A 27,810-nucleotide genomic window follows, 5' to 3' on the forward strand; every position below is an offset into this window, starting at 1 on the left:
GCTAAGATAATATCACACCCTTCAGTAAGCAGGTCAAAAAATTCTCATCTGTCACTGTTCCAATAGTCACGCATGGAGTTGTAGAATGTGCAGGTTCCGGTGCAGTACCCTGCCCTGCTGCTGTGACAGGAGATCCCCTCAAAGCGGTGGCCTAATCAGACTGACTGATGCTCATGTTCAGGAGTTCAGGACACCTCACTCTCCGTGCCCAATCCAGAAAAGTAATCTGTGAGGAGGAATATGGAATTATGTGTCCTGCAAGTCCACTGCTACAAACCAGTCTTCTGGATCCAAGGCAGACAGAACCTGAGCCAGTGAGAGCATTTTGAACTTTTCATTTTTCAGGAAGTAGTTGAGAGGCTGCATGTCTAGAATAAGTCAGAGACCTCTATCCTTATTTGTCACCAGAAACTAGTGAAAATAGCAACCAAAACCCTTTTCTGACGGAGGCACTCTTTCAATGGCTCCATTGGCAAGAAGAACCTGTGGTTCCTGTCACAAAAAACGAAAGGTGGTCCTCCATCAGTAGATTGGAGGACAGTGGGCAACGTGATGGGATTTGTTGGAAAGGAAGAGTGTAACCCCGCTGGATAATCTGAGGCACCCATTTGTCCGATGTTATCATCTGCCATTGGGTCATAGTGCTGTATCTTGCCACCAACCAGTTGCCCATGTTGTTGTGAGGGCATATTAAAGGGGCCTCAGGCTGTGACTGCTCGGGGACGGGAGCAGTGAATTGAGTATATCTCTGGCATTAGTTCCCGCAAGGTTTGCCGGAGGCGCGTCCATTGCCACGAAAGGACTGAGGTATCTGTTGGCAATGGTGGCTAAGGAAAAAGGATGCTGTTTACATCGCCTATTGTAGCCACGGAAGGTGGATTGCAGTTGTTGTGGGGTCATGGTGATCCCAACCGACTTATCGGTGGCCCTGCTATTCTTAAAATACTTAAGCGCCAAATCTGCTTTATCGCCAAAGAGCTGATTGCCCTCAGAGGGCATGGGCATAAGGAATGCCTGGATATCTCCCAAAAAGCCAGTTGTCCTCAGCCAGGCATAATGTCTAAGCACCACTGTAGAAGCAAAGGCTCTGCTCAGAAAGTCGATGGTACAAAATTTGCAGCAAATAGTGTACTTTGCAGCATCTCTAGCATCAGAAATAGTTTGGGAGAGTATGGCTCAGGCCTCCTCTGAGACCAAAGGCAGCACTTGTGCAACCAAATCCTATACAGTATGGGATTATCAGCCTAATAAATGTGCAGTGTTCACAGACCGCAGTGCCAACCTGGTGGAAGAAAAAATTATCTAGCCAAAGGTATTCAGACTCTAGGATTCCCTATCCGGGTGTGTGGGTAGGAACTCGCAAGGGTTAACTTTAGACGTAGAGGCCTGGACCAGCAGATTCTCAGGGATAGGGTGCTGGGTAGGAAAGGTTGGATGCTTAGGAGCAGAGCGAAGGTGGAGAGTGAAGGTCCTGTGCACAGGAGGGCCTGTGCAGGGTGTGACTCAGGCCCAAGAAGGACATCAATGAGGGCTTTCTTAAAGGGGATTGGAGGATACCCTGGGTAGAAGCACCTTTGTCAAAACATTAGTTTTGACTTCCACGAGGGAGAGTGTCCGATCCAAGACCTTCGCACCCTCTGAACCACTCTCATAAAGGACGCCCCTTCCTCCATAGCCACTGTGGGAGGAGAGAGGGGATCACTATTTATTGAGGTATCCAGATCACTGGCAGCAGCCAGTTCCTCATACCAGTCATTGTCAGCTGTGAACTCTTCTAGGGGGCAGGGATAAGTGTAGGTCCTCAGACTCCCTCCATTTGTGTTCGTTACAGGGCATTTCAGGAAAATAAGGCTCTGTTTCCAGTTCATCTGAGTCCAGTTGGCGGTAGAGCAGGCATTCTGCGATGCTGGTCGGGCTCAATATAGGGAGTCCGGAATCGTGATGGGGTTGGAGTAATTGGTGCAGTGAATGACACTAATGGAATCTACCCTGAAGGAGGTTGTGAAATCACCCCAGGGACGATCCAGATCGACTAACTCATCCTGAGGGCCCGACTAGCGCCGAGTGCGTACTCACCAGACGGGAATGAAGTTGCTGTCCCTCATGAACCCCTGGGGCCAGAAGGAGCTCCAGTGACGCCTAGCTGAGGTGCATGGCCTCATAGAATAGACCTCATGTAGTTGGGCAGGGGTCACTCTATCGCTGGGAAACTCGAGTAAGCTTGGCGCTGAGCCAGGCTGTCGCTTGATAGGGACCACGTGGGAGCAGTGCCTACATTTACGGTGTTCCTGTGCCTCGTCTGATAATCTGGACCAGCACACATAAGTTGAGGAGTGCTTTGGTTACTTGAACTCTTTGTAGGACTTACCTGAAGAACTCCTTTATTGCGAGGATGACCTCGCTACCTGGACACAGAACGGTGTCGAGTGGCCAAGAGCTTCATATCTTGTTTGACGAAGGCCTTCGGGTGCATAGTCTTCAACTCCGAGTAGGCCTTGGAGTCTTAGTCGACTCCAGGCACCAAAGGTACTCAAAGTGGGAGTCTGTCATGGACATATGCCTGCGACAGGCACCACAAGGTTAAAAACCCATTGGGTTTTTAAGGGTATATAAAGAAAGAAGTTTGAAAAAGGGCACACTGGTGAAAGTGTTCGAGAAAAAGTCAAAATAATTCAGTAAAAAAGTCAAAATGTGACAGGCACCACAAGGTTTAAAACCCATTGTTTTTTGTTAGGGGACATGTACAAAGAAGTTTGAAAAATGGCACACTGATGAAAGTGTTCGACAAAAAGTCAAAATAATTCAGTAAAAATGTGACTGAGGGGAGCCAGATCCAGGGAACTGAGTTCCGCATGCTGGATTGGCACCTATATAGGCCCTGTGCATGTCACTTCTAGCGCAGACGACATAGACGATGACACGCGGAGTTGAATGATGCAACCTACTGGTGCACAATGGGTCTGCTCAGAAAAATTCCAGATCCAGTCTGACGTCTAGGGAAAATTCGAAGGTAAGGAATCTGCGGCTACAGGTTTATCAGATTAGCATACTACACTTTGCAAATATGCATATGTACAGATACATGTATACTATAACATATATATGTTGTCTCCTGTTCGGCATAGAGTTCCTGGCCCCCTCAGAGTAGGAGCTTGCCAGCGAATCTCGTATCCGCCTTGTATTTAAAACGACAATCCCTCTTCCTAAGTAAAGAAATTAGTCTTTTCACTATTGAATACACATTTAAGATGGCAACTAAAAGTCAAATGACTCCGCTATGAGCAAGATCAATATGCATGAAATGCATTAGCGATCCACCAAGCACCCCACAAATGCAGAAGCAGAAGTTTGCTTTACAGTGGCTTGTTCCCTCCATTCACACCGGAGGACGAATTGTTTGTATGTGTATACACATACACAATATTTTATAAACTCAGACTCTAACCATCTGATTTTTATTTTCGTATTTTTTATATTATCCATATGTTAACATAAAATGGGAGGAGCAGCAAAAAAGCAATTAAAATCTTACTTTTACTTGAATTAATATTTACATCCACAACAGATTGATTTTTATTAACCTTCAAAAAGTAAGAACGTTTTTGTTTCACATGGTTTGTGCTTGCGAGCATGGTCATAGGAGTACACTCTGTTTACCAAATCATTTTATTTTAACTGGTGTACAAGCAGTAGCATTACAACGTAGGACACACTAAAGTTAAATAAGGGCATTTCACCACTCGAGCCAAATGTTCCCCATTAAACCTTTTTTCTTTTTGTAGTGCCACTTACAATGTAGGGACTGCACAGGTTTTAAAGTGTTTACTAAAACAATTATACAAAAAGTGGACTCCCAGTAATACAATAACAGGAAGATGTACTGAACTTGAATTACGAGGTTACTCTGCACTTAGTAATATATCTCATCAGGCTTGCTGGATATTTTTCATCTAAAAACATTTTTAAAAGGTGGACTAGCCTGACACTGGTACGAGAGGGGACAACAAGTCAGAATCAAAGTGCAAACTTCTTTCAGTTCTGAAGGGTGCAAGAGCAAAATGTAGTTATCCCTCGGAATTGGGCATGGGCAATTATTCTGTCGCTAACTGATGAGGCACGTGAATAGAAAACCATTAGCTTAATAAATGGGAGGCACAGCATATAAAGCAACAGCAATACTGACATCATTACAAGATCTAATCATTCAAAATCAGTGCCCATGGGAACAAAATCATTGGGAACTGGCGTAAAGTGGATGTCTTACCTTCTTCGGGTCATGGTAAATTGAATAATACAAACAAAGCCAAGAATAAAAATCTTACTCTAATACAAAAGTGTTTCATCTGAGATTGCAATCCACATCTCTCTACCTAGTTCCCATGAACAATCGTCTGCTTCCTACGAAGCTCCATGCAGCAGTATTCAAAAGATGTCAGTCAAATCCTTTGCTCCCATTTGATTTAAGGACAGTCATCAATCTTTTGCTTGGATATCAAAAGGTTCTGAAAAGTCCACAAACCCACACTCGAGGAGTACTTTGAAAACCATGCAACTGATGTATTCTCAATGGTAATTACGATATTTCATCATTTTCCTGCTTTTGAAAGATGTTTTTTTTTATTTAAAAATTCGAACACAGATATGAAAATGCGTCTGAAGAAAGTTATTGTGGGTAAAATGGTTAACTTGCCATGACTACAGATAAGTAAATGAAAATTTTCAACGTGGCAGAATCATAAAATATTTAATAAGGTATATCTTGGGGGAATAGGGGATATACTGTATATAAAATCTGAGATCACAATATGAAGCAGTTTTAAACCCTCAAGCTTGCACTGCCCTTCCTCAGCGTACAAAGCTATGTAAATGTAGACACTGATACAAGACCTTACTAAAAGCATACTGTTTTATCTAATACAAAAAAGCTTTTTTTATGTTTTAAATTTTTTTTAACACAACTAGAGTGTCTTCGTTACCTCGAAGTGCAAAAACACATATCACTTTACCCTAATGTAGCAACAACGCATTCCATATTGTTGTCATTAGTCATTAGTAGTCAACTTGCATAAGATGCGAGAAAAAGCACAGTGAAGCTCACAGAAGTAGATTACAAGCCAGCCTGTTCCTGCAAAGAATGAATTGGAAAAAGAACAGCATAATGGAAGTGGAGACTAAAGATTATACTCGCACATCATAGAATCTGCTATCTTTAGTCAAACTCGTTTTTTAAGTGCTGTTTGAGATCACACTATGATGGGCCAGGCACAAGTTATATCAGGGAGGAAGTGTGTGGCTGAGCTTTACAAAATGTTCCTATGTTATTGACACAGCCACAAAACTATGTGGTCTGTATCAAGAGTGATTTCAACACCCTACCATAAGCCATAAACCTATTTCAATAAGTCTGTGCTTAGGTTTATGCGTTATCCCCTATTGGAAGTAAAGTTGCCGTAGTCTGACTACCTTCCAAAAGCTCTGATTGACATTAGATGTAGTTCTCGCTCCACAAAGTGATGGCGTTTGGGGATGAAAGTAATTGCATCATACTAAAGCAGATTTGTGGACTCACAAACTGTCAGTTGGTCCAATTTTGAAGACGCTCTTTTTCTTTCCTTTTGGGCGATCAACTATAAAGTCAGTAGATTGAATATAGAACATTTCCAAAGCTGCGCATGATCATCGTCCTTTGGTGTACCCTGGAAAGAACTGGTCGAGCAATGTCTGTAGAATATTGTTGGGGACCATGGTATAAGACTTTCCTAGGTCGTAGCGGCAGGCAGGGCAGGTAAAGACTTCAGCACGGAAGGAACGGTTCAAACAGCTCTGGAAAAGCAACAAGGAAAAGTTTGGTTACTGTTAGTCGTTTGCAAGTTGAATATGCAGCATGCATAATCCAAGCATTTACATAGTTTTTTTGAGCAACAAGAAAGTGTTACTCTTCATAATACAAAAAGCGTTCATTTTTTGTCAGATTTTTAAAAAAATGCTTTAATCTTTAGAATATATATATAATCAAAGTATTGAAAGATCGGCCATAATCATCATTTCACATTGACATATACACGTAATCCACATTAAAGTTACTAAAAGTAAAAAGAAACAAATCGGTTATTTACATGTAGGAGTGATCTTGAATTGTGAGTGCCTGTCTCTATGCAGTGACGTCATAGCTATTAAAAAGATGTTTTGAGGGTTAGGAATTTTAATCGTGATTTGTGCATAAATTAAAATGGTGTTTTCATAAATTGTGGTAGCACCAAGTTAAGGTCCCACATGGGTGTGGGTGCTGACCTTGGTGGCACAATTTATTTGATCTCTCATAAGAATCCCTTGACAACAGTTGAGATAAAAAATACTTTTGCCTGTGATTCCCCTGGTGTATGCCGCAACGGCAAAGTGAAGCTTTATAGATAGTCATGAGAGTTTCTCATCCAACAGGTAAAAAGGCAGCCAATCACAGTGGTTTCCCAATGTGGCACTAGTTTCCCTTATTTGCACCAGTAAGTGTCACTTGGCTGTGTGATATTTCCTTGTTGGTTTCCTTGCTTCCCTGGGTACTTCCATGTATCTTTGATGCAAGCTTAGGTGCCGGAAGTTTGTTTCCACAGGAGCCATGCTGCTCGGCTGAGGAGCCTCGGTCTGTCTCCCCTGTATGATAAACATGTCCTATGAGATTAGCAGCGTCCTTACTCTGCCTGGTGCTATTTCTACCAAGTCTGAGCACCATATCGGTCTGGCCTATTATGGGGCTAGGAATATCACTGTCACAGTTGCCCGTTTAGAATTGCTTGTGACCAGAGGTATTAGTGGTTTGCAATGGTCATTGACAAAGTCTATTAATAGGGCATTTCCCGGAGACTGGTGGAGTGTATACCTGGAGGCGAAGTTTTTGCATTTGTGGAATTTACTAACACGTCTATGAGTGGTGTGCCCCATGTTGTGAACTACTTCTTGTTTGAGTTTCCACTTGTGTTAAGTGTTTCCCAGCATGCTTAATATGGCTGGCTCTTTGTTTTGGACGCCCGGTAAATGCATGGCTGTTAAAATTATGTTCTTTTGTTCAAACCATTTTTACAGCTCTTGTGCTAGCTTTGGCAGGGCATAAGATCTCATTCCTTCCTGTGACATGTCTTCAGATTGAAGAGTACTGTCTTGAGTTTTAGGATGTTTGCATTTGATCGGTTACTGAGAGTTCCATTGATCCCTGATGTTTAGTGTGCCCATGTGCGCTCCCCAGCCTGTCTAGGATGCATCTGTTGGGGTGGTCACAACTACCTTTTGACATCATGTGAACAATCTACCATTGCATTTCCCTTTAAACTCTGTTCCTAACAACCACTAGATCTTTCCTGTTCCCATTTTGTGCCTATTGGTTTTGTAACCATTCCTGAGCTGGTCTCATGTGTAACCTTAAGAATCGGAAACGTGGTATGCAAGAAGGCCATCATACCCAGTGGTTTCATCACAGCAGAGGCTGTGCCATCTGGTATAGATAAAGTTGTTCAGTTAGTGAGGTGATTATCTTCTGCACTGGAAATACCCCTTTTTGGGGTTGAGGGTTTTCCCTAGAAAAAAAACTTTGTTTCTCAGGTGTTGGCGAAGATGTCTATATGTTGAGGGCAGAACACAACCTCTGTAGGGTGTGTATCACTGCCCTTGTGCTCTTGCTTCACTTCTGCAAGGAGCTCGCCTTTACCATTCAGGTAAAGGTAGCCATACACATGTATTCCCTGTCTTTTGAGGTGAGCTGCCCCCAACAAGAACAACCTTGGTGCTGACTTTATCACAAAGGGTAGGACATTGAACTAGTAATGTCAGTTGCTTAACCACAAAGATATAGTTCTTGGGCTTGTTGTTAATCAGTATATTAAGAGAGGCATCCTTGAAGTCTATGGCAGCAATGTAGTCCCCTTCTTCCATCATCGGTATGACCTCCTGGAATGTGGTCACCTGAGAATTTTGCATATTTATGTATTTGAAGAGGAGTCCCAGACCTATACCTGTTTGGGGAACAGGAAAAACAAGGAGTACATCCCCTTGTTGTGTGCCACAGGGCAAATTTTTTCCATGGCTTGTTTTATTGACAGTTCTGTTACTTCTTGCTGTAGGATGTGCTTGAGGTCTTTCCCTTTGTGAAACATTTTCTTTGGTTTTATAATTGGTGGTTTGTGTTCCAATTCTATGCAATGTCTATTGTGTTTAGTTCTTGTCTGTCCGAGGTGACTTTTCTCTAGTCCTGGAGAAACTCTTATTTTCTCTCATACATATGTTATCTGTCGGGGTCTTGCCTTAAACAGTTATTTGGAGATTCAATGTTGACCCTCTGGGGGTCAGCCTCCTGCCCTCCATTGAAGGGGCTGCCCTTGGTGTTATTGGGACTGCCATGATGTGCCAGATTCCTTGGCCATGATAGGGTTATGTTGGCTGTATCTGTGGTTGAATCACAAGAAAAAATACCCTGCCAGTTGGACACCTTGATGAGAGTTGTACCTCAAGTGACACATCCAGGGCTTACCTAAACAAGCTGTTCCCTGTGAACGGCATGCTAATTATGGATTTGCTCACCTCCTGCCTAAATTCTGAAATTCTGAGCCAAGCATATCTCCAGAGTGTACTGCCTATGCAGATGTGTGTGTGCTTATGGTTTCTGCAGAGTCCAAAACAGATTTGAGACATGATAGCTTTTGTTTTGCTCACTGTATGACCTCTTTGTCCCTTTGCTTATACAGACCTGGGAGGTGCTGCATCAGTTTTTCTAATTCCTACCATTGTTGCTGGCTGTACCGGTTTAGGAGAACATATGAATTTGTGATCCTCCTCTGTGTGGCTGCTGAACACATAATTTCTCTGCCCACATGCCAATACTTCTGCTGTCCTTTGGTGGAGGACTTGTGAAAGAGGAACGAAGAATCTTTTCTGGCTATAGAAATAATTAAAGAGTCTGTCATGTATGGTTTTTAATATGCATAGGGTCTTGGTTGGAGGGTTTATACTTTTTCTCTATCCTCGGTGTTACTGGCTTAGAGGATGCTGGCTTTTTAAAAGCTTCTTTCCCTGATCAACGATACTGGGTAGTATGAGCAGAAACAGTGTCTTTTTTTCTTCTGGTAGTAATGTTTTAAGCAGGAAGCATGCTTCTATTTCAGTTTGATCCCATAGATGTTTGGGGCTCTCTTGTTTTACGGCATTATACGTGGAAAGATCATTCAGTGGTGAAGGCTTGGAGGGATATGAAGCAAATACTTACCCTGAAGTCCATCCCCATATCCTCCTATGCCTCTAGATCCTGTGCTGTGTAAGCCATGGGACCCTGGACAAGTTACTCTACTTCTTAGAAGTGTTTTCCTCATCTTGGGATTCAGGTTTTAGAGGGGGGCAGGGTGGGGGGATGTCAAGCTTATCCTGTTGTTGTTCCTGCTCGGTTTCCATCACTGGGTTTGGAGGGATTCAGAATTACTTGAGGAATTTGTTGAAGTCCTTGTTTCTATGTAGTAGGGCTGCCACTTTGGTTTTGAGACCTGCATCTGCTGTTCTCCACACCATGCGCCATTATTTGCGGAATCAACTGCCGCCTCTCCTTTTTGTCGCTGATAGGGCCTTTTTGGCTCCTTATCCTTAGCCTGGTTGCAATTGCCTTTTGCTGTTGAGTGAGGATGAGAACGGATGCCCTCAGTGTTTTCCTTTGTTTTGGACCCATGGATCCCTTAGTTTTGACTCTGCCTTCGACCACCTTTTGTTATGGCAGTGAGGCGGTTTCAGTTCCTGTTTATGCAGTTCTTTGATCTTGTGCACTTGTGGTGCGGTTTTCTCAGTGTTTGCACTGCCTCATATGCCTTTATGTGTACATCATCCCTCCGTGACTCGGTGTGCGTTGATTCTTCAATGTTTGACCCCAGAACTTCCTGGGCAACTTTGATGTCTGACAATTTCTAAGTCACTGGAGAGTCCTAAGTCTTTAAAGGGCTGTTAGGACTTAGATTGAGCCAAGGCATAATGCGCCCACCTCTGCTTTTCCCTTACCGTAAGTGGTTGAGGCAGAAACTCTGCACAAGTTCAACAACCTCTGGGTAGACATAAATTACACACCTGATATTTGTCTTTCTGCACCAGCTAGTGGTGGCAAGTGCGGTAAAAATTAAAAGGGGTATTTTCTATCTCTTCGAGGCCACTACCAACACCAACCCTCTAGTGTCCATTCTCCAATCACGTGGTTGAAGGCTAATTGAACAAACTGTGGTTTCCGGAGCTATACTTAGTGAATGATGATCATATTCTTTTGGTGTTTTCTTTGTTCTTCAGTGCTTTCCTCAAATACTTTTATACTCTTGGCCTGTAGCTGTGGACCATGCTTCTGTATCCATTGGCAGAAAACAGAATCTGAAGATGATATCCACACACAGGGACTTCAGGGGTTCATCTGATGGAGGGGTAGGCCATCTAACACTAGATGAAGGAATTACGCACAACATGTGAATCAAGAAAAGATTTACACAATAACACTAAAGTAAACCACCATGCTACAAACCTCACCCAAATTAAAAGTGACACACACTGTGGTAGAACCAGTACAATTTCAAAAACTAGAAGTACTTCCAAGGTTTTTGTTCATTTTTTTTATCCTCCAACTCTGAAGAAACTACAGAGACAATTTCTTTAATTCTAGAAATCGTATCCAGTAATTTTCAGAAACGTCTGGTCAGCTTATCCTAGATCCAAAGCAACAGAGAAATAGGCAAGCAGTTTATCAAATATAATGCACGTCAACTTCTTGAGTTCAGATTTTGTACATTTTTGAGAATACACAAGTTTTGGTGGCACTTGAGACTTCCCACCCATTCAAGACAGAGTCTTTACACCTGTTTTAAAGATTTGAATTAAAAGTCTATAATCTGCATGAGGCCCGAAGCAAAGCTCTTTAAGGATTATAGGACAAGAAGTGTAGGGACCTTTGGGACACAGTGAGTCAACTTGCTTCATGTGTGTGATTCAGGTTATTTTCCTTTGTCTTGAAGCATACCAGATGTAGCAGATCATTTGGGTAAGCGACTTCGCAGGTGCAATAAGTACATCTTGTGTTTGTAAAATTACCATCTGTTGAAAAGACTCTGTGGCATCTCTCGGTATTTACTATGCAGAATGTGTTGGCTTTCTAAGCTCTATTTTAGATTGTTAGAATTGTTGTTTTACAAATGCAAGCAGACAGTGATGACTGGTTCCAGACTAGTTGGAGGCTGAAGTCATTATAAGGAAATAAACTTGCTTCTGCTCAATATCATCTGCCTGCTGATTTTTTTTTTTTTTTACTATTCCACCAACTCATTTTCTCTTCACCACTCTCCAAATATTATCCAACTGGTTAAACTTCGGCTCTCGAATCCAGTTTGCCATTAAAATGAATAAACCCTCTGACCATTCACTGTCTTCCATTTGTCTTGCCTATTCAACCAGCCACTCCACTCTGTAGTCTACTCACTCTGCTACATAACAACTCCAAATATCTCAAAGACGTTCCCACTCATTCTTCTCAAACACAAATTACGCTCAAACACAATACCCAAAAAAGACTCTCATAATAAAAATATAAATTATATATCTCATAAAGTACGGGGAAGATTCTAGTAAGACACAATATTCTATAATTTAGCTCTACATATCTACTAAACATGTTACTAGATGAATATCAATGATAAGAAATAAGTGACTTACCTGTAACTGTAGTTCTCCAGTATTGGTATCTTTCATAGATTCACATGCTTGAATCATTCCCCGTCGTCGAAAATGGAGTCCCATGGTATTATATCAAAGCTTATAAAAATATATATGACTTTAGTTACACTCTCATAATAAAAATATAAAACTGTAAATGAGGGGGCGTGGCTAAGATTGCGGCGTGAGAGGACGTGAGATCCTGTCCCTCCGCTGCTGCTGAACATAAGCCTTGTTTTATCGCTCCCCTCCTGTGCCATCCGCCTCTCAGTGGGGTCGCCCTGTATCCGCAACACAGCTGTGCAGCCCCCGTTTAAATTTTCCCGGGTGGCAGCCCTCGGCTTGGGGCCCTCGGATGAGTGAGGAGCGGCGACCTAGCACTCCGGGTGGTGGAGTGGCCCAGCTGCGAGGTTCGGAAGATCAGGAGCGGTCCCGAGAGGCAGCCCGCTGGCGAGGAGATGGGTGAGGGCCGATTTGAAACTAGCAAGCAGATTGTGCAGGGTGCTGAAGTACACCGGCGAAACGAGAGTCGGTGGTGGAGCAACGGTCGCTGAAGGCGCTATTTTGTCGCGGCTGAGGGTGGCCTGGAGAGAGGACCTCGGGCGAAGTCCCGGCATTGATGGGCTCGGCTGAGGGAGCTCTCGGCTGAGGGAGCTCGCGCCTGCGTGTCTGAGGGTGGAGAGTGACAAACTGGAGAGGTGCTCCGGTTGAGCCGCTGTGCTGCCGACGGAACTGGCCTGCCTCTGCACCCACGAGAGCCCAGTAAAACATTGCGTGTGTGAAGGGAAGAGGCCCAGCACAGCAGACTCGGTCCGTAGGTCGGCGGATGGCGAGCGCTGACAGGCGGGGCGCGAATGCTGGTGGGGGCTGGCAGATTGGAGTGCTGTGACTCGGGTTCTCTCGGTACAGGGCGACCCGCGGTGCCTCAGCAGTGAAGGGCCTACAGGCTAGTGGCTGATTGCTTGGACCCGGGGTGCAAGGGCTTCCCCCTGCCAGCTGGCATCTGAGTGCACCATACCCTCAGTGACTGCGCCTTGGTGGGACCCGGGCAGCAAACGTCGCTGATGGCCTGGCTTGTTACACAGCAACGAAGCCGGGAGCTCCTCCTGATCGCCCCCCCTATCAGTCGAGACAGTGCAAAGAACCCTCTGTGTAGCACCTACGCAAGTATCTTGCCCAATGCTCCTGGGCTTTGTGGACGTGGAGCCTACTGCTGGAAGGAGGAGACATTGGGATGTGTGAGAGTCAGCAGTGAGGCCGCTGGGGCCGATTTCACGAGGGCAAGGTGAGTGAGCGGTCGCGTGGGAGTAGGGTCAGTGGACCGGAGTGACCTAGAGGGGAGTATTGGCGGTCTGCAATTCGGCGGGCGGTGAGTCGAGGCGTAAATAGGTGCCCAAGAAGGAGTGGCGAGCGGTGCCCGAACGGTGACAGGGCGAACCGTCTGGATTCTGAGGGGTGCTTACCAGTCCCCGTGAGTCATGGCTGCAGCAAGGGCACGCAAAAGGACCTCCTCCTGAAACAGTCCGGTCATTCAGCAGCACAGGGTGACTAGGAGACTGGCTCAGGATAGGGCGAAGATGCCCCTGCTACCAAAGCCCTCATGGTGGAGCTCTTATCATCGATCAAAGAGGACATACAAAAGTTACGATCCCAGCTGGCCTCGGACTTAAAGGAAGTGCGCCGCAACGTGTAGGAGATTAGGGAGCGGGTGGCGACCCTGAAAGAGCATGACCTTTCTAGGGACGAAGAGATCCATCACCTGCAGCAAGAAATGCTACGCCTCAGCAAGCAGAATATTGATCTTCAGGCCCATACTGAGGATCTAGAGACCCGCTCTAGACGAAACAACGTTTGCATCAGGGCGGTTCCCTGGAAAACAGAGGGGGATGATCTTAGATCGTTTGTCAATGCGCTCTTCCAACACCTCTTCGGTGAGGAAGAGGCTGCGAACATTCAAATGGACCAGGTCTACCAGGTGGGTCTCCCGCGAGGCAATAAAGCGCCTCCACCGGATATCTTAGTGTGCATGCATGACTTTCAGGTAAAAGAACGTATACTTCAGAAAGCCCGCAAAGCTCAGCCTATACACTTCCGCGGCTGCCAACCGGCTCTGTATCAGGACCTGGCGGCTTCCACTCTCATCAAAAGGCGAGCATTCAAACCTGTGACCATGCACCTACGAGAGCACAATGTTCCCTATGCTGGGGGCCACCCCTTTCGTTTGATTTTTAAACACCGGGGCAAGTTACAACAACTCAGGTTGCTTGAAGAAGCAATGAGAATTCTGGGCCTTGAACGTTCCACACCCGTGGATAATACGAAAAAACCCAAGTCGCAGCGGGTGCGTTGCACCTCAGACTGGCAGCAGGTGGGCAGAGTACCCACGCTCAAGAAACCGGACCAGGCCACCCGAGTCAAAGAGAAAGAGGCAGTGTTTTCCGTCTTGATGCACACCACGGACCGCCCTGCTACCCCATGAAGTTGTCAATTGTAGGCATGGGAGTAGGTACATGGAGGGGCGTCGGAGGGAAGGAACGTAGTGACCGATTGAGGGTCTCGTTGATACTTCACGGTTGATGGGGTCACGTTCCAATCTCCACTTGGGATAGATTTTGGTTGCAGCCACGATCTCCCAGATGTTACTCACTGTGACAAACTTTGGTCATGCTTTGTTTGCTAATGTTTTTTTCATTTTTGGGCGTTATGGTTTTGGTAATTTTGGGGTCGGGAGGGGGTGGGCTGCTGTTGGGAGGCTCGGCATCAGTTCTGGTATCAGGGTGGCATGCCGAAAGGGGACGCAAGATAGCTACCTCTTGTGAGGGGTGGAAGCCAGCACTAGCTTTACAATATGATAGATGGTCAGGGATCTCAAGGTGGTGAGCCTAAACGTCCGTGGGCTGAATAATCCGGTCAAGCGCGCTGCGGTGCTCTCACTTCTTGAAAACGCTGATGGTGACATTTGTCTTCTCCAAGAGACGCATTTGCTCTCCAAGGGCGTTAGGCGCATGCGCAATAAGCGATTCCCACTACAAGCTACAAGCTGGTCTGCTGGCCGTCCAAGAAAAATGGAGTGGCTATCTTAACAGGAGCCCGATGCCAATGCAAGATCATATCAACAGTGACAGAGATAAAGGGGCGGTTACTGGCCATTAGGGTGCAGTGGGAGGGTATTTACCTTACTATCGGGTCTATATATATACCCCGAGTGAGAAGAAAGAACCCTTTCTTTTGTCTGCCTTAGCTGCGGTGCTCATTTTACCGGACGCCGCAATCCTAGTCAGTGGCGACCTGAACCTGGTGATGGATGCGGATCGGGATAGATCAGGACAGTGGACACACCAGGCTGGAACACCGTCATCAATAGGAAAGGAGTGGCTGGTGAATAGTGGGCTGTGTGATGTGTGCCGTGCTCAGCATCCTAATGACCAAGACCATACATACTAATCTGCAGCACATAAACATACGTGTGACTCGATCTTTTTTGGGCTTCTACCTCACTCATGTCCAGTCTCCTCTCCTCTGACATTATGACCCGCTCCCTTTCTGATCACGCTCTCATCTCTGTTAGCCTGCCTGCGCAGCGTATGCGAGCCATTCCGCCTAGCTGGCGACTTAGAGAGAGTCTGTTGCATTCCGAAGATTATGGTGAAGCGCATGCGAGACACAATAGTGCACTACCTGCAGGTGAATGATGTGGGGTCGGTATCCTTGTCATCGGCCTGGGAAGCTCTGAAACCAGTTGCTAGAGGGGAGTTTATTGCGATCGCAGCAACCTATAATGCCATTCGTAGAGATAAGCGCGCTGCATTGGAGAGGGAAGTCTGTGAGCTAGCAACGATTCATACGCGTACCGGGGCCCCACAGATTTGGAGGGAAGTAGAGAATCGTAGGCGTGCACAGAAACACTTGGATCTGGACAGAGTGGAACATGCTCTCATCAGATTAAAACCCAAATTTTATATTAGCAGTGTTCGATGCGCCAAAATGTTGGCGCAGAGACTTTGCGTTAATACGCAAACCTGGTTCGCGATTGCAAGGGAGTAGAACCGTCGGCAGATGAGCAGATTGTGGACGCCTTTCGGAATTTTTATCAACTTCTCTATATTTCGACCAGGATTCGTCTTCGCAGGACCCGCAGACTTATCTAAGTACTGGTGGCATTTCACTTATTCCTACCTCCGTCACAGATGACCTGGAGGCGCCAATTCACATTGAAGAGGTGATGTCAGCGATCTCTAGATTGAAGCTCGCCAAATCTCCGGGGCCGGGCGGATTTACTGCATCTTTTCATAAGGCATTTTGTATAGAGCTGGCTCACTTTTTAACCCGTCTGTTCAATTATTTTCTCGATACAGGAATGGTGACCCCTTCTATGGCGGAACCGGCGATCTCGGTCATTCTGAAGCCAGGCAAAGATGCACAAGCATGTGGGTCGTATAGACCTATTTTGCTTCATAACATTGACACAAACTCTTTGCGGGGAGTCTGGCTGCGTGCCTTAACCCCCTTATGGTGGACGTCATTGATCCTGATCAGTCGGGTTTTATCCCATCCAGGCAGGGGGTTAATAATACCAAACGCCTGTTACACCTTATAGGTAGCTCACAGAGATCTCAAAGGCCGGCCTTTCTGTTATACATCAACGCTGAAAAAGCCTCTGATCATGTGGTGTGGGACTATCTATTTGTGGTGCTGCGCAGGTATGGGATCGATGAGAACTTCTTCAAGTGGATCCGGTGCATATACCACTCACCCAGAGTGGTGCGAGCGGGTCAATGGGTGCAGATCTGACTTCTTTTCTATTGAGCGTGAGACGAGCAACGTTGCCCCCTGTCCCCGTTTTTATTTGCGATCTACATGGGCCCTGTGTGCCACGTATCTGGGCCAATCAGGAGGTTAGGGGACTTAAATTTGGAGCAGACGTCCATAAAATCAGTCTGTACGCAGATGACGTGATTCGATCGCTCACGTAGCCTAAGACGACCATCCCAGCACTACTAGGCGAACTGGCAGCGTTTGAGGAAGTCTTGGGGTTTAAAGTTAATTTAGAAAAATCGCTGGTCCTGACCCTGACCGTACCCACGGGGGAAGTAGAGTCCCTGCAGAGAGATTTCACTTTCCGATGGACGCATGCCGACATAACATATCTGGGAGTTCGTTTGATGCTGACTATTGGGAGGAAAGTCTCGCTCAACTATGCCTTACTGCTGGAGCACACGACCGAGGCGCTGGGCGCCTTGTCACGACTGCGTTTGGGAGGGTGGCGGCGGTGAAGATGATGGTTCTTCCACACATCTTGTACATCTTCCAGCTGTTACCAATGACCCTGCCACCGGACATGCTCAAGAAATTGCAGGGACTAATCAATAGGTTTGTGTGGACAAAGGAAAAAGCCAAGGCTCTCTTTCTCGCAAATCACTCACCCAAAGACGTAGGGGGGTTTGGGCCTCCCGAGCATAGGCGGCTATTACAAAGCAGCGTATCTCCGCTACGCGGTGGAATGGAACAGAACTGTGTCCAGTAAACACTGAAATTTTATGGACCAGTCAGTTGGTGGCACGAATATCTGGAGGTAACTTTGGTTACCCCACAAACACAGATCAGGGGGGCTCTACTCCTCGCCGGTCACTTCGCCTACTCTTAGAGTCTGGGATAGAGTGGTGCTGAAAAGATGGTGGACGTCATTCCGATTGCCGATGACTCCCATAGTGATAACCCTGAATTTCCGCCGGGGCAGAAGTCAGTAGTGTTTCAAAGATGGAGGGAGCAGGGATTCAAACGAGTCGGGTCCCTCTTTGATTTGGAGATTTGGAGGGGCTGATACCCTTTGCGGAACTGCGACAGGACTATGGGGGGGTCAGGGGATGGGACGGGGGTTTGTTTGTCTTGTTATTTCTCTGTTTTATTTTAACAGTATGCCAATTGTTCTTAAAGTGGAAGTCACTGCATACATTTTTCATAATTGAGGCTCCAGTGCCCGATCTTCAGGATGTGAATGTGATAACTATAACCATCGCTCTGCCAGCCTTGAGAGGTAGGCAGGAAGCTGTGTACATTGCTCTTGCATTCCACTAAATAAAAATTATTGATTCTAAAACTGTAAATTATATATTTCATTAAAAAAACAGCAGATCCTAGTAAGAAAGTATTCTATTGACAGAAAATGTTTTAACACAATCTGTGGGCACTGGTTGTCTTCAAATGTTCTTCAGTATTGGATCTTTCATAGATTCACATGCTTGAATATTCCCCGTCATCAAAGTGGGAGTCCCACTGTATTATATCAAAGCAATTATATAAGTAGCATAGGCTAAGATGGCATTAGGCCATGAATTTAATAGCCATCTATGACCTTTTTAAAAAAAAGGACCAAACTTAGACAACAGTCAATCAGGCAACAGCATCCTCTAGAACCTTCCCTACAGAAGCAAGTTCCCTCAGATTTTCGAGGACAAGTGGGAACACATAGTCCCAAAAGTGAAGGACAACCTCTAGGGGAGGAGGATGGGTCATGTGAATCTATGAAAGATACCAATACTGGTGAATTACAGTTACAAAAAGTAACTTATTTTCTTCTCCAGTATTGGATCTTTCATAGATTTACATGCTTGAATCCGAATAGTCTGCAATATATTGATATGATAATAAGTATTCATATTACTGCTAACATATCAAGATAGTTGCACCATCAACAAATGACATTAGTAATCATAATCATAGAGGATGGCGGGATAGAAAGGAAACATAAATGCAAAGAGACTCCCCTTAATGAAAAGATGCAGCAACACCACCTGTCCCACTGCTATGTCAGTTTTATCGACAGCATCCAGACAATAATGCTGGGTAAAGGTATGCCTGTTGGACCATGTGGATGCTTTGCAGATTTGCTGTATTGGAACTCCAGCAAATAATAATGCAGTGGACATAGAAACAGCTCTTGTTGAGTGAGCCTGGACTCTAGCAGATAACGGTATTACTGCAGCGTTATGGCAGAACTGAATGGCTGTTGCAATCCATCTGGCAATAGAACATTTAGAGACTGGAAGTCCTTTATTCATATTGCCATAAGCAATAAACAATTGATCAGATTTTCGAAACTGTTATGCTCTGTGTGGATAGAATTTACTGGACCTCTTAACATCCAAATTATGTAAGGATTTCTCAGCCATAACGAGTGGATTTGGAAAAAGATTTCTCAGAACAGGCTCATTGAGATGAAAATCCGAAGGGACTTTTGCATAGATTTAGGGTTATTCCTTAATATTACCTTGTCCTTTTAGAATTGCATGACAGGTTGTCTAATAGGGAATGCTTGCAACTCGCTAACGCTTCTTGCAGAGGTTATTGCAAGTAACAGAGACATCTTCCATGACAGGAATTTCATGTTGAGTTTTGTGGATAGGTTCGAAAGGGCTTCTCATTAACTGACTCAGTACCACATTCAAGTGCCTTGATGGAGGAGGTTGTTTCACTGGTGGACAAGTGCATAGAAGTCGGGTTGGAATGCAGTACTTGGCCCTTGTTCATGGATAGAAGCGTCGGTGATGCTACCAAAGGAATGTGATGTTGCTCTGAGAGAAGGAGAAGCTCAGGGTACCAGAACTGTCTTGGCCATTTAGGAGCAATGAGGATCAATCTGCATGGTTTTTCTCTTCATTTTCTTTAGGACCTTCAGTATTACAGGAAATGAGGGAAAAGCATAAGCAAATATTTTCGACTATCCGATCAAAAAGGTATTTCCCAATGATCCTCTCTGGGGATGCCAGCTTGCGGAATTTTGGAATTTCTTGTTCGTCTGGATTGTAAAAAGATAGAGCTTTGAAACACCCCATCGAAGGAGGATGTCTTTTAAAATCGTTGAATTGAGTTCCCACTTGTGGTAATCTGTTGTCAATCTGCTTAATGGGTCCGCTAGAACATTGGATACTCCTGGCACATATTATGCTCTTAGTGTTATCTTGTGCTGTAAAACCCAATTCCAGATTGTTTGTGCCTGATAAGATAGAGCCACAGATTTTGTCCCTTCCTGTTTGGTTAAGTAGTGCATGCTGGTGGTATTGTCCGTACGGATGAGAACCGACAAGCCTGCAATCCTGGGAAGGAACGAACACAGCCCCAGAGCTATGGCATTCAATTCTAGGAGATTGATGTGTAATGTTTACTCGATAGTCGTCCACGTGCCACTGACTGACAGCTCCTGAAGATGAGCAACCCATCCCTCCAGGGATGCGTCCATTGTAATGACTAAATCTGTTGCTTGCGACAGAAATATCATCCCTAGAGAAACGTTGGTTGATACCATTCACCATTGCATAGCCTTTATCATTGTTGGGGTTATCCGGAATATATAGTCGAATGATCCCAGAACCTGCAGCCACTTCTTATCTAGCTGCTCCTGTAGAGGATGCATATAAAGTCTGAAGTTTGGAATTAGAGCTATGCAGGAGTTGTAAATTCCTAGGAATTACTTGTATAGTCAATAGAAGCAGACTTTCTTATACAGAGCTTTTGTGCCAGCATTTTGATTTTTCCCTGCCGTTCTGGAGAAACACTGGCTTTGTCTGACAGGGTGTTTAAGACTGCTCCCAGAAACATTAACGATGTCGTAGGTTCGAGAGTTGATTTCCGAAGGTTTGGTTTGAGACCCTATTGTTTGAATAATGACAGGCATTGTGCAGTATCCAATTTGGCTTGATGGAATGACTGAGCTTTTAAGAACCAGTTGATTAAGTACGGAAAAACCTGCACTCTGTCTAGCCTCAGACGTGCTGCCACTGGTGCCATGCACTTCGTGAATATTCTTGGAGAGGAGCGCAGTCCAAAGGGGAGCACTTTGAACTGAAAATGAGGCTACATGAAAGCGCAGAAATCCCCGGTGACGGCGATGAATCGGGCCATGAAAGTATGCGTCTTGAATGTCCAAAGCGGTCATGTAGTCCCCATGGTTCAGAAGGCTTAAGATATCCTGCAGGGTGACCATTCAAAGTGACTGTTTTTTGGGTATTTGTTTAATTTTTGAAGATCTAAAACAGGGCGCCAGTCTCCTGACTTTTTCCTGATATGGTAGAAACAGGAATAGAAGCCTGCACCCCATTGGCGTTTTGAAACTTTCTCTATTGCCCCTTTTTGTAGCATGACAGCAACATCCTTCAATAGTTGTTTCAGACGGCGAGTAAATTACCTTTTTGGAGGCGCATTCGGAGGTTTGGTGATGAATTCCAGGGTGTGCCCTTGTTGTAAGATGTTGAGGACCCACCTGTCTGTTGTTATACCGGTCCACTGGTGGGTGTACTGAGAAATGCATTCTACTAATAGTGTGGATTTGGGGGAGGCAGCCAGCTTTAAGGAAAGATCATTGCTTTCTGTTGACATCCCACCCCCTGGTGGGCTGCTTTCCTCAGGGTTGCTGCTTGTAAGCCGCTGCTGGCGGCTACCTGTACTGCTGCATGTATAGTTGTCTATACTGACCTAAGCCTGGTATTGTTGCTTATAGCTTTTAAATCCTCCTCTGAAGAAATAAGTACTTTTTGCTCTAGCTCGTCGAAAGGGTTGCTTTCGAAACTGTAAAGTTCCTAAGGCCTTTGCGGTATCAGTATCCACTTTAATTTATTGTAGTGCTTTGTTGTCAATATGCTTTCCGAATAGCGCTATTCAGTCACAAGGCATGTCCAGTATTTTTGTCTTGACTTTCGGTCTAAATGTTCGTTTTCAGACAACCTTGCCTGTGTAGGACAGCTGCTCCAGCAAGCTGACAGAATCATGTAGACGCTACATCGACAGCACAGTCTATGACCCCTAAAGAAACTTCCTGCTTCAAGAAGAATTTTCCTGGCATCTGACTTGACATCCTCTTGTAGAACATCGATGAACTGCACCATGTCCGACCACATTTGCCTATCGAATCTTCCTAAAATTGCCAGAGAATTCGCTGCTCTGACTGTCAATGCAGCCATGCTGGTAAATCATTTGTCAATCGTGTCCAGTCTACGCCCCATCCCTATTTGGTGGTGTTGTGATAGGAGTAGCAGGATTCCAAGAGGGTCTCTGAGCTGCTTGGCTGATGACCGAATTTGGCCTCGGTTGTCCGACTAACCATGCAGGGGCATTATCCGGTGCCTTGTACATTTTGTCCAACCTAGGCATAACAGCTGTTGACTTTTCATTATATGGACCCCTTCTTGTCAAATAAAATCCATAATAGGGATGAACCTTTTTAATTGGTTCTTTAAAATCATAAAGAAAACAGTCTGTATTCTTGGTCGAGAAGGATAATTGAAAGCGTTTTGCCGCTCTCTCCAAAATATTGTGGAAACCTTCATTGTCATCCGGAAGAGAATCCACAGGAGGGGTTGCCACAGGAGATGTTGTTGTTATTAAGTAATCGTCCCATTTGTTAATAGTGGAAGCACGATCCCTTATCCATCCCTCCGGCATTATCATGGTCATGCGTCTGGGGTAATGAGGATAAAGGGGTTCCTACAATTTGCAAAGTGCATGGCCTAGGACGTGGTGTCTTTTGTGAGGATTGAGCTGAAGGTGTAACCCGAGGAGCAGGAGTAGAAGAAACAGGCCCTGGAAAGCGTCTATAGTAGTCCTGCAACATTCCCTGTAGATTGGTTACTAAGTCATTTGTATTGAGCGTTATTGAGGAATATACTCAGGATAATATTGATATTCCTCCTCATAATATTCCTTGTCATCAAAGTCTTTCATAACTCCCTCGTCAGCTAGGATTTTAACACTTTTACAGGTAAAACAATACTTTCTGACAGAAGTACCGTCGACGAGACTGTCGCCGTCGACGGCGGTAACTTCGCCGACAAATGTTCCATCGATGGTGGTTTCTTTACGATATCCGTCGACATGCGCATCGACGGTGCAGGATCCTTAACCATCGACGAGGATGTCGACGAGCGCTTAGAAGGCAAGAGTGAAGACTTAGAAGGTGTTGATCGTAACTGTCTACAGGTAAAAATCGTTGTCAGAGAGGATAACATTATAAAAGGTGACGATGCTGTAGTGAATGTGGATGTCAGCATCGTCAATGTCATCGACGATGCTATCGTCGACGGGGAAAAAGAAGCAGAACTCCTGATTTTTTTGTGTCTGAGAAGATCCCGTCGTTGACGGGAGGGATTTAGAAGACCTTTTGTCCAGAACAAGTTTCTCAGACGGTGTACAAGGCTCAGAAGGAACCCTTGAAGGAGTTTTGTGGTGAGACATTTCCTGAGTTTTCCTAGAATGACCAGGCGCTTCAGGGTGGGATTTTTAAGGGCCTTTTTAGGATATTCAGGAGACTCCTTTTCTGTAGATCTTTTTTTAGATTTGGCAGGCATAAGTGAATCATCACTTTCCTCAACAGACACAGGGTTGTTTTGAGATTAAGTCTCTGCAACCACAATTGAAGCCTTCCCTATCTGTCCTTGAGGGTCTTCTGTGAGAAAGTGCGACATATCTTCCAGTCTTTGACTGTGTGGTCAGGATAAAGGCAGTAAATGTACTTTTTATGAGGGTCATCAATGAAAGTCTCTTTTTGGCACAGGTGTTACATGACCTGAATAATCCCTTCCTTGATTGGTCTGATAAGATCAGAAAATTCCCCGGGATATAGAAAGCAATATATATCTGATCTGACAGAAGGTTCTTGAAACCAGAAGCAATTACTGAGCAGAGCTCAGGTAGACTACCTTCACAAAACGTGCGTTAGAAAATCTGAGGGAACTAGCCTCTGTATGTGCCTTCTTTTTTTTAAAAAAAAAGTAACAGATAGGCTATTAAATTCATGGACTAATGCCATCTTAGCCAATGCTACTTATATGATTGCTTTGATATAATACAGTGGGACTCCCACTTTGACAACGGGGAATTATTCAAGCATGTGAATCTATGAAAGATCCAGTATTAGAGAACATATGAAGACACCCAGTGCCCACAGATTGTGTTAAAACATTTGCTGTCAATAGAATACTTTCTTATTAGGAGCTGCTGTTTTTTAATTGAACATATCATTTACAGTTTTATATTTTTATGGCGGTGTAACTAAAGTCTATATATTTTTATAAGTTCTTTGTGGTGCTTTGTTTTTCGCCCTATTGTGAAGAATGGGGTATGAAGGTAAGAGATGTATGGTTGATATGATTACCGCAAGAAGTTGACAGTTATCAAGGGAAGCCTTTGTGATTTGGTCTAAACAGCCCTGTTCACTTGCTCTGATAGATAATCTTCTTTATTTTCTAAGAACTGCCATACATTGACTGCAAGACTGGTCTGTTTGAGTGCTGGCACAAGGATCTAGCACAACGGCCGCTTGCTGAAAAACTACAAATTCAAATGGTACGTGCCGAGGAGAAGGTGGCATATGATTTGCTTGAATGGAGAGGAATGTTTAGATACTCAATGACGTAACTTGAGGTCTGAAGCGGAGGAGTAGGGGCACTCAGTAGAACTGACAGTGTGGTGACTGGGTTCATAGAATTAATTTAGCTGGGATCCAATAGATCAGATTAATATTTGCAAGCCTCTGTTTCAGACCAAGAAGAAGGGCCCTCTTGGCTGGTGGTGACAAAAAAAACATGCAGCAGGCAAACTCACTCTCTCTTCTCTGTGCTGTAATTTGAATGTATGGGGGTGCTCTAGGGAGAATGCTTAGCTTGCTGCACAACACGAAAAGGTGTAATTTTGCTTTCCAATACAGAAATAATGGCTTAAAGGAATTGCACAAAATTCTGCAGAATGTTAGAACTTAACCTAGAAAGTGTGCTTTTTGTGATTTGGTATAAACCCATTCAGATGTTTTTGGGAAATTAGCATTTAGGGAGGGGGTAAGGTAGGGCTTTAAGGAGTTAAAATGTTAGGTGTATCTGGGACACTGGTGTTCAAATATGCTCTGACTGGCAAACTTAGAGCAGCTAGTCAATTAACATTGACTAGCCACAACATGAAATATAGGTGTGGAAGTCATTACTGGACTCTGGAACAAGGTACTTATTGAAATGCATTTTAGTCAACACCAGAATTAGGGGGTAACAAAAAGGAGCACATATAAAACGTAATAACATATTTTATTCACAATTTAAAAAATGTGTTGGTGTTGTTTTACTCATTTTAGGAATTTTGGTGAGATCTCGGGTGATTTTTCTCTGTGAAAAATGCTGACCCTCTACTGCGATATGATGAACCATGTTTGAGAGAAACCTTTTCTCACATGAATTTTGTCATGGAGGTTATGGAAGGTGATCCAGAGGTTCAAATCAGAGCATATTTTCTATAAGGCTGCATTATCTACCCATTATCTACCCTATTAAAGTAACATCAGATATTCTGCTTCAAACACGTACTTCCAACAGCAGCAGCTTCTCTTTGGATCCCAACCATGTACTACTCCTGTTTTTCACAGTACTATAATGAACAAATGGAGTGCTAACATTCTGTATTTATGACAAATGTGTATATTCTTGAACGCCATCTTGATGGAATCAAAGCTTTAAAACTGAAAGGAATTTCCTACAGAGGAGACTGCAGTAAAGGAACAAAATGAAGAGGTTCTTTTATCATAGAAATTATAAGTAGTGCTCTAGAAGCTCAAATAAGGCCACATTTTCTACAGGTTCTCAAATATCATCCATGTCACAATGTTTCTGCAACGTAGAAAGAAACATGTACTTCCAAAACCTGCAGCAGTCTGTCAGTTAACTCCCTAGTAGCCAACTGCAGAGTAACCAGAGAATTGTATTGAAAAACAAGACTGCTAACACTTTGCATTCAACAAAAAAGTGTGCCTCTCCAGAACATCCTTTTGTTGTAATAGGAGGTGTTCAATTTAAAGCAATTCCTGGGGAGCAGGCAGTAGTAAACGAGCATTGAGATGTTAAGGCAGGTATGAAACCAGGGAATTAAACATGTGAGAGGATATATGTGTATTTAGCCACTTGAGCCATGATTTATTTTAAAGGAGAAAACAGTTCAAGAGAGAGGCATCTGCATAAGTGCAGCATCCCCTTACATCAGGTTACTCAGCCTACACATTATATATATATATATATATATATATATATATATATATCCAAGTGGCGGCTGTCACCACCAGGTACAGTTAGGATCGTTTTTCCATAGGAAATGTTTATTTTTTGGTCGCTAATAACTTTGGCGCCATTTGAAGAATCTCTGATTAATTTTCCAAAAGATGCTACTTTTTTTTTTTTTTACTAGTTTGCGCATGGAAAGTTTCTGGCTGATCTGTCAAGCAGAGGCCGAGAAATAGGTGGTGTCCCAAAACGCGTTTCCCCCATTAATTTTTCCATAGGAACTTTGGACACAGCTACAGATCAAACCACTGAACGGATTTACACCAAATGTGACAAAAAGTTAGATCTTGGTAAGGAAGGAGTGCTTTTTGTGATTTGGTCTAAATGTGTTCAGTAGTCTTTGAGCAATTAATGCTCAAGGAAATGTATATCTAAGGACACAGAGCCTCTGCAGATCCGACAGATCTTAAGAGATATGATTGACTGCCCACACCAATCAGGAAGTGGTGACAGCTATTTTAGGACTTGGGACTCAGTCCAGAGTCCTAAGAAAAATGCAAAAGACACAGGGGGCAGGGTGAGCTACCCTGACCCCTAAGCCTGCTGGTGGGGACCCAGCGGGCCAAAAACGTTTTTTGTTTTAATTTTGCAGCAAATTTGCAGAGGATCAGCGAATCCGCAGCAGAATAAAAAAAAGTATGAGATCATACGTGTCTTTTTAAAACCTACCCTGTAGGTAGGCCAGGTCCCAGGGGGAGACATATATTTTATATTTTGGGGTGGGGGCATGTGGCCACCCTCCCAAAGCTTTTGAGAGGCCGCAGGGATTTCAAAATAAACATATGTTTGCTCCCGTCTGGCGGAAGCATTTTAAATCTTCTGCTAAACGAGTACAAACATACAAGTCTTCTCCCAGGTAGTAGAAGCTTTAAAAATGCTGCCACCGGCTGAGAGCAGACTTGTGTTCTGTTTTCCTGCCTGCATTCCTGCAGGCAGGGAAACAGAACCGAAATTGCTCCCACCCAGAGGGAGTAAGAAGAATAGTTTCTCCTTCCAGGCAGGAGCAATTCAGCTCCCGCACCATGCTCCCCCGCAGCCCCAATGAGTTACTTTGTGGGTGCCCTGGTGCACCCACCTATAAACAGACCCTCCAGGATTTCGCGATTTTTACAAAACTGCCTGCGAAATTTGGACGGTTGGTCAGCTCATGGAAGGAGGCCCCTTTTAGGTCTGTGTTGACAGTACAGCTCTGCTCTAGTGGCTGAGAAGTACATGCTTCGGTATCAGATATGTCTTTCTAATGTTTCTGGAGCTGGGGGGGGGGTCTCTTTTTAGCAGAACTTGCCCAACCTGCTGGAATGTCGGCCCCCACGTCTATTCCTGCATGTCATGCTTGTGGGGAACAGGGGGCGGCTTCACTCCTAGGTGACTCTCTGGTAGATGCCGAGCAAGATTTCAGACAGCCTGAGCATCCTGTGGGGGAGCAGGCGAAGGAGGGATGGCTGATGTGACAGACAACTGACAATACCCAGGGACCAGCGGCAACTGCGGGCATTTAAATGCAGAAAAAACTACGAGGGACGGAAAGATGTGCAGCATGGAGAGGGGGGTGTGGTGTGGGGCTGAAAAGTAAGAGTTGAAGGAGCTGCGAATGAGACGTGAGAACAAGGATTGAAGGGGGAAGGGAGGGAGAAAGAATGAAGGGACACAAACCGGGAGGGCAGGAGGATGTAGAGGCGAAGGGAAGAGAGATTGGAGGAGGGGGAAAGATGAAGGACAAGAAGGGGAGAAAAGGGTGAGATGTGAAGGAGCTAGAAAGGGGAAGGTTGGAAGGAAATGGAAGGTGTGAGTTGGAGAGGATTGGAAGGAAGCTAAAGATGGCAAAAGAGATGGGATAGAAGAATTAGGTGTGTGAAAGGAGGCCAAGGCTAAAGAGGGGAGGGAAGGGAGATGCCTTGAGGGGGGCAGAACGAGGTTGAGATGGGGAAAAGAGGAGCAGAAGAGATATGAGAATAAGGGAGAAAGAGTACAAGATGTAGAGAGCGGTGGGACAGGAGAATAGAGATGCAAGGAGAATGAG

At 44.6% G+C, this 27,810-nt stretch overlaps 1 protein-coding gene across 1 annotated transcript in view; it reads right to left on the reverse strand.

The window, feature by feature from the left end:
• Window positions 1-3,516: 3,516 nt before the first annotated feature.
• UHRF2 (ubiquitin like with PHD and ring finger domains 2) overlaps window positions 3,517-27,810 on the reverse strand; it is a 616,766-nt gene continuing 592,472 nt past the window's right edge. The window contains exon 16 of the mRNA XM_086961356.1: window positions 3,517-5,823. Coding sequence (XP_086817482.1) covers window positions 5,677-5,823 — 147 coding nt within the window. The 3' untranslated portion in view covers window positions 3,517-5,676. The remainder of the gene's footprint in view (window positions 5,824-27,810) is intronic.

Source organism: Lissotriton vulgaris, chromosome 3_1 (genome assembly GCF_964263255.1).
Source record: "Lissotriton vulgaris chromosome 3_1, aLisVul1.2, whole genome shotgun sequence".
Taxonomy (NCBI): domain Eukaryota; kingdom Metazoa; phylum Chordata; class Amphibia; order Caudata; family Salamandridae; genus Lissotriton; species Lissotriton vulgaris.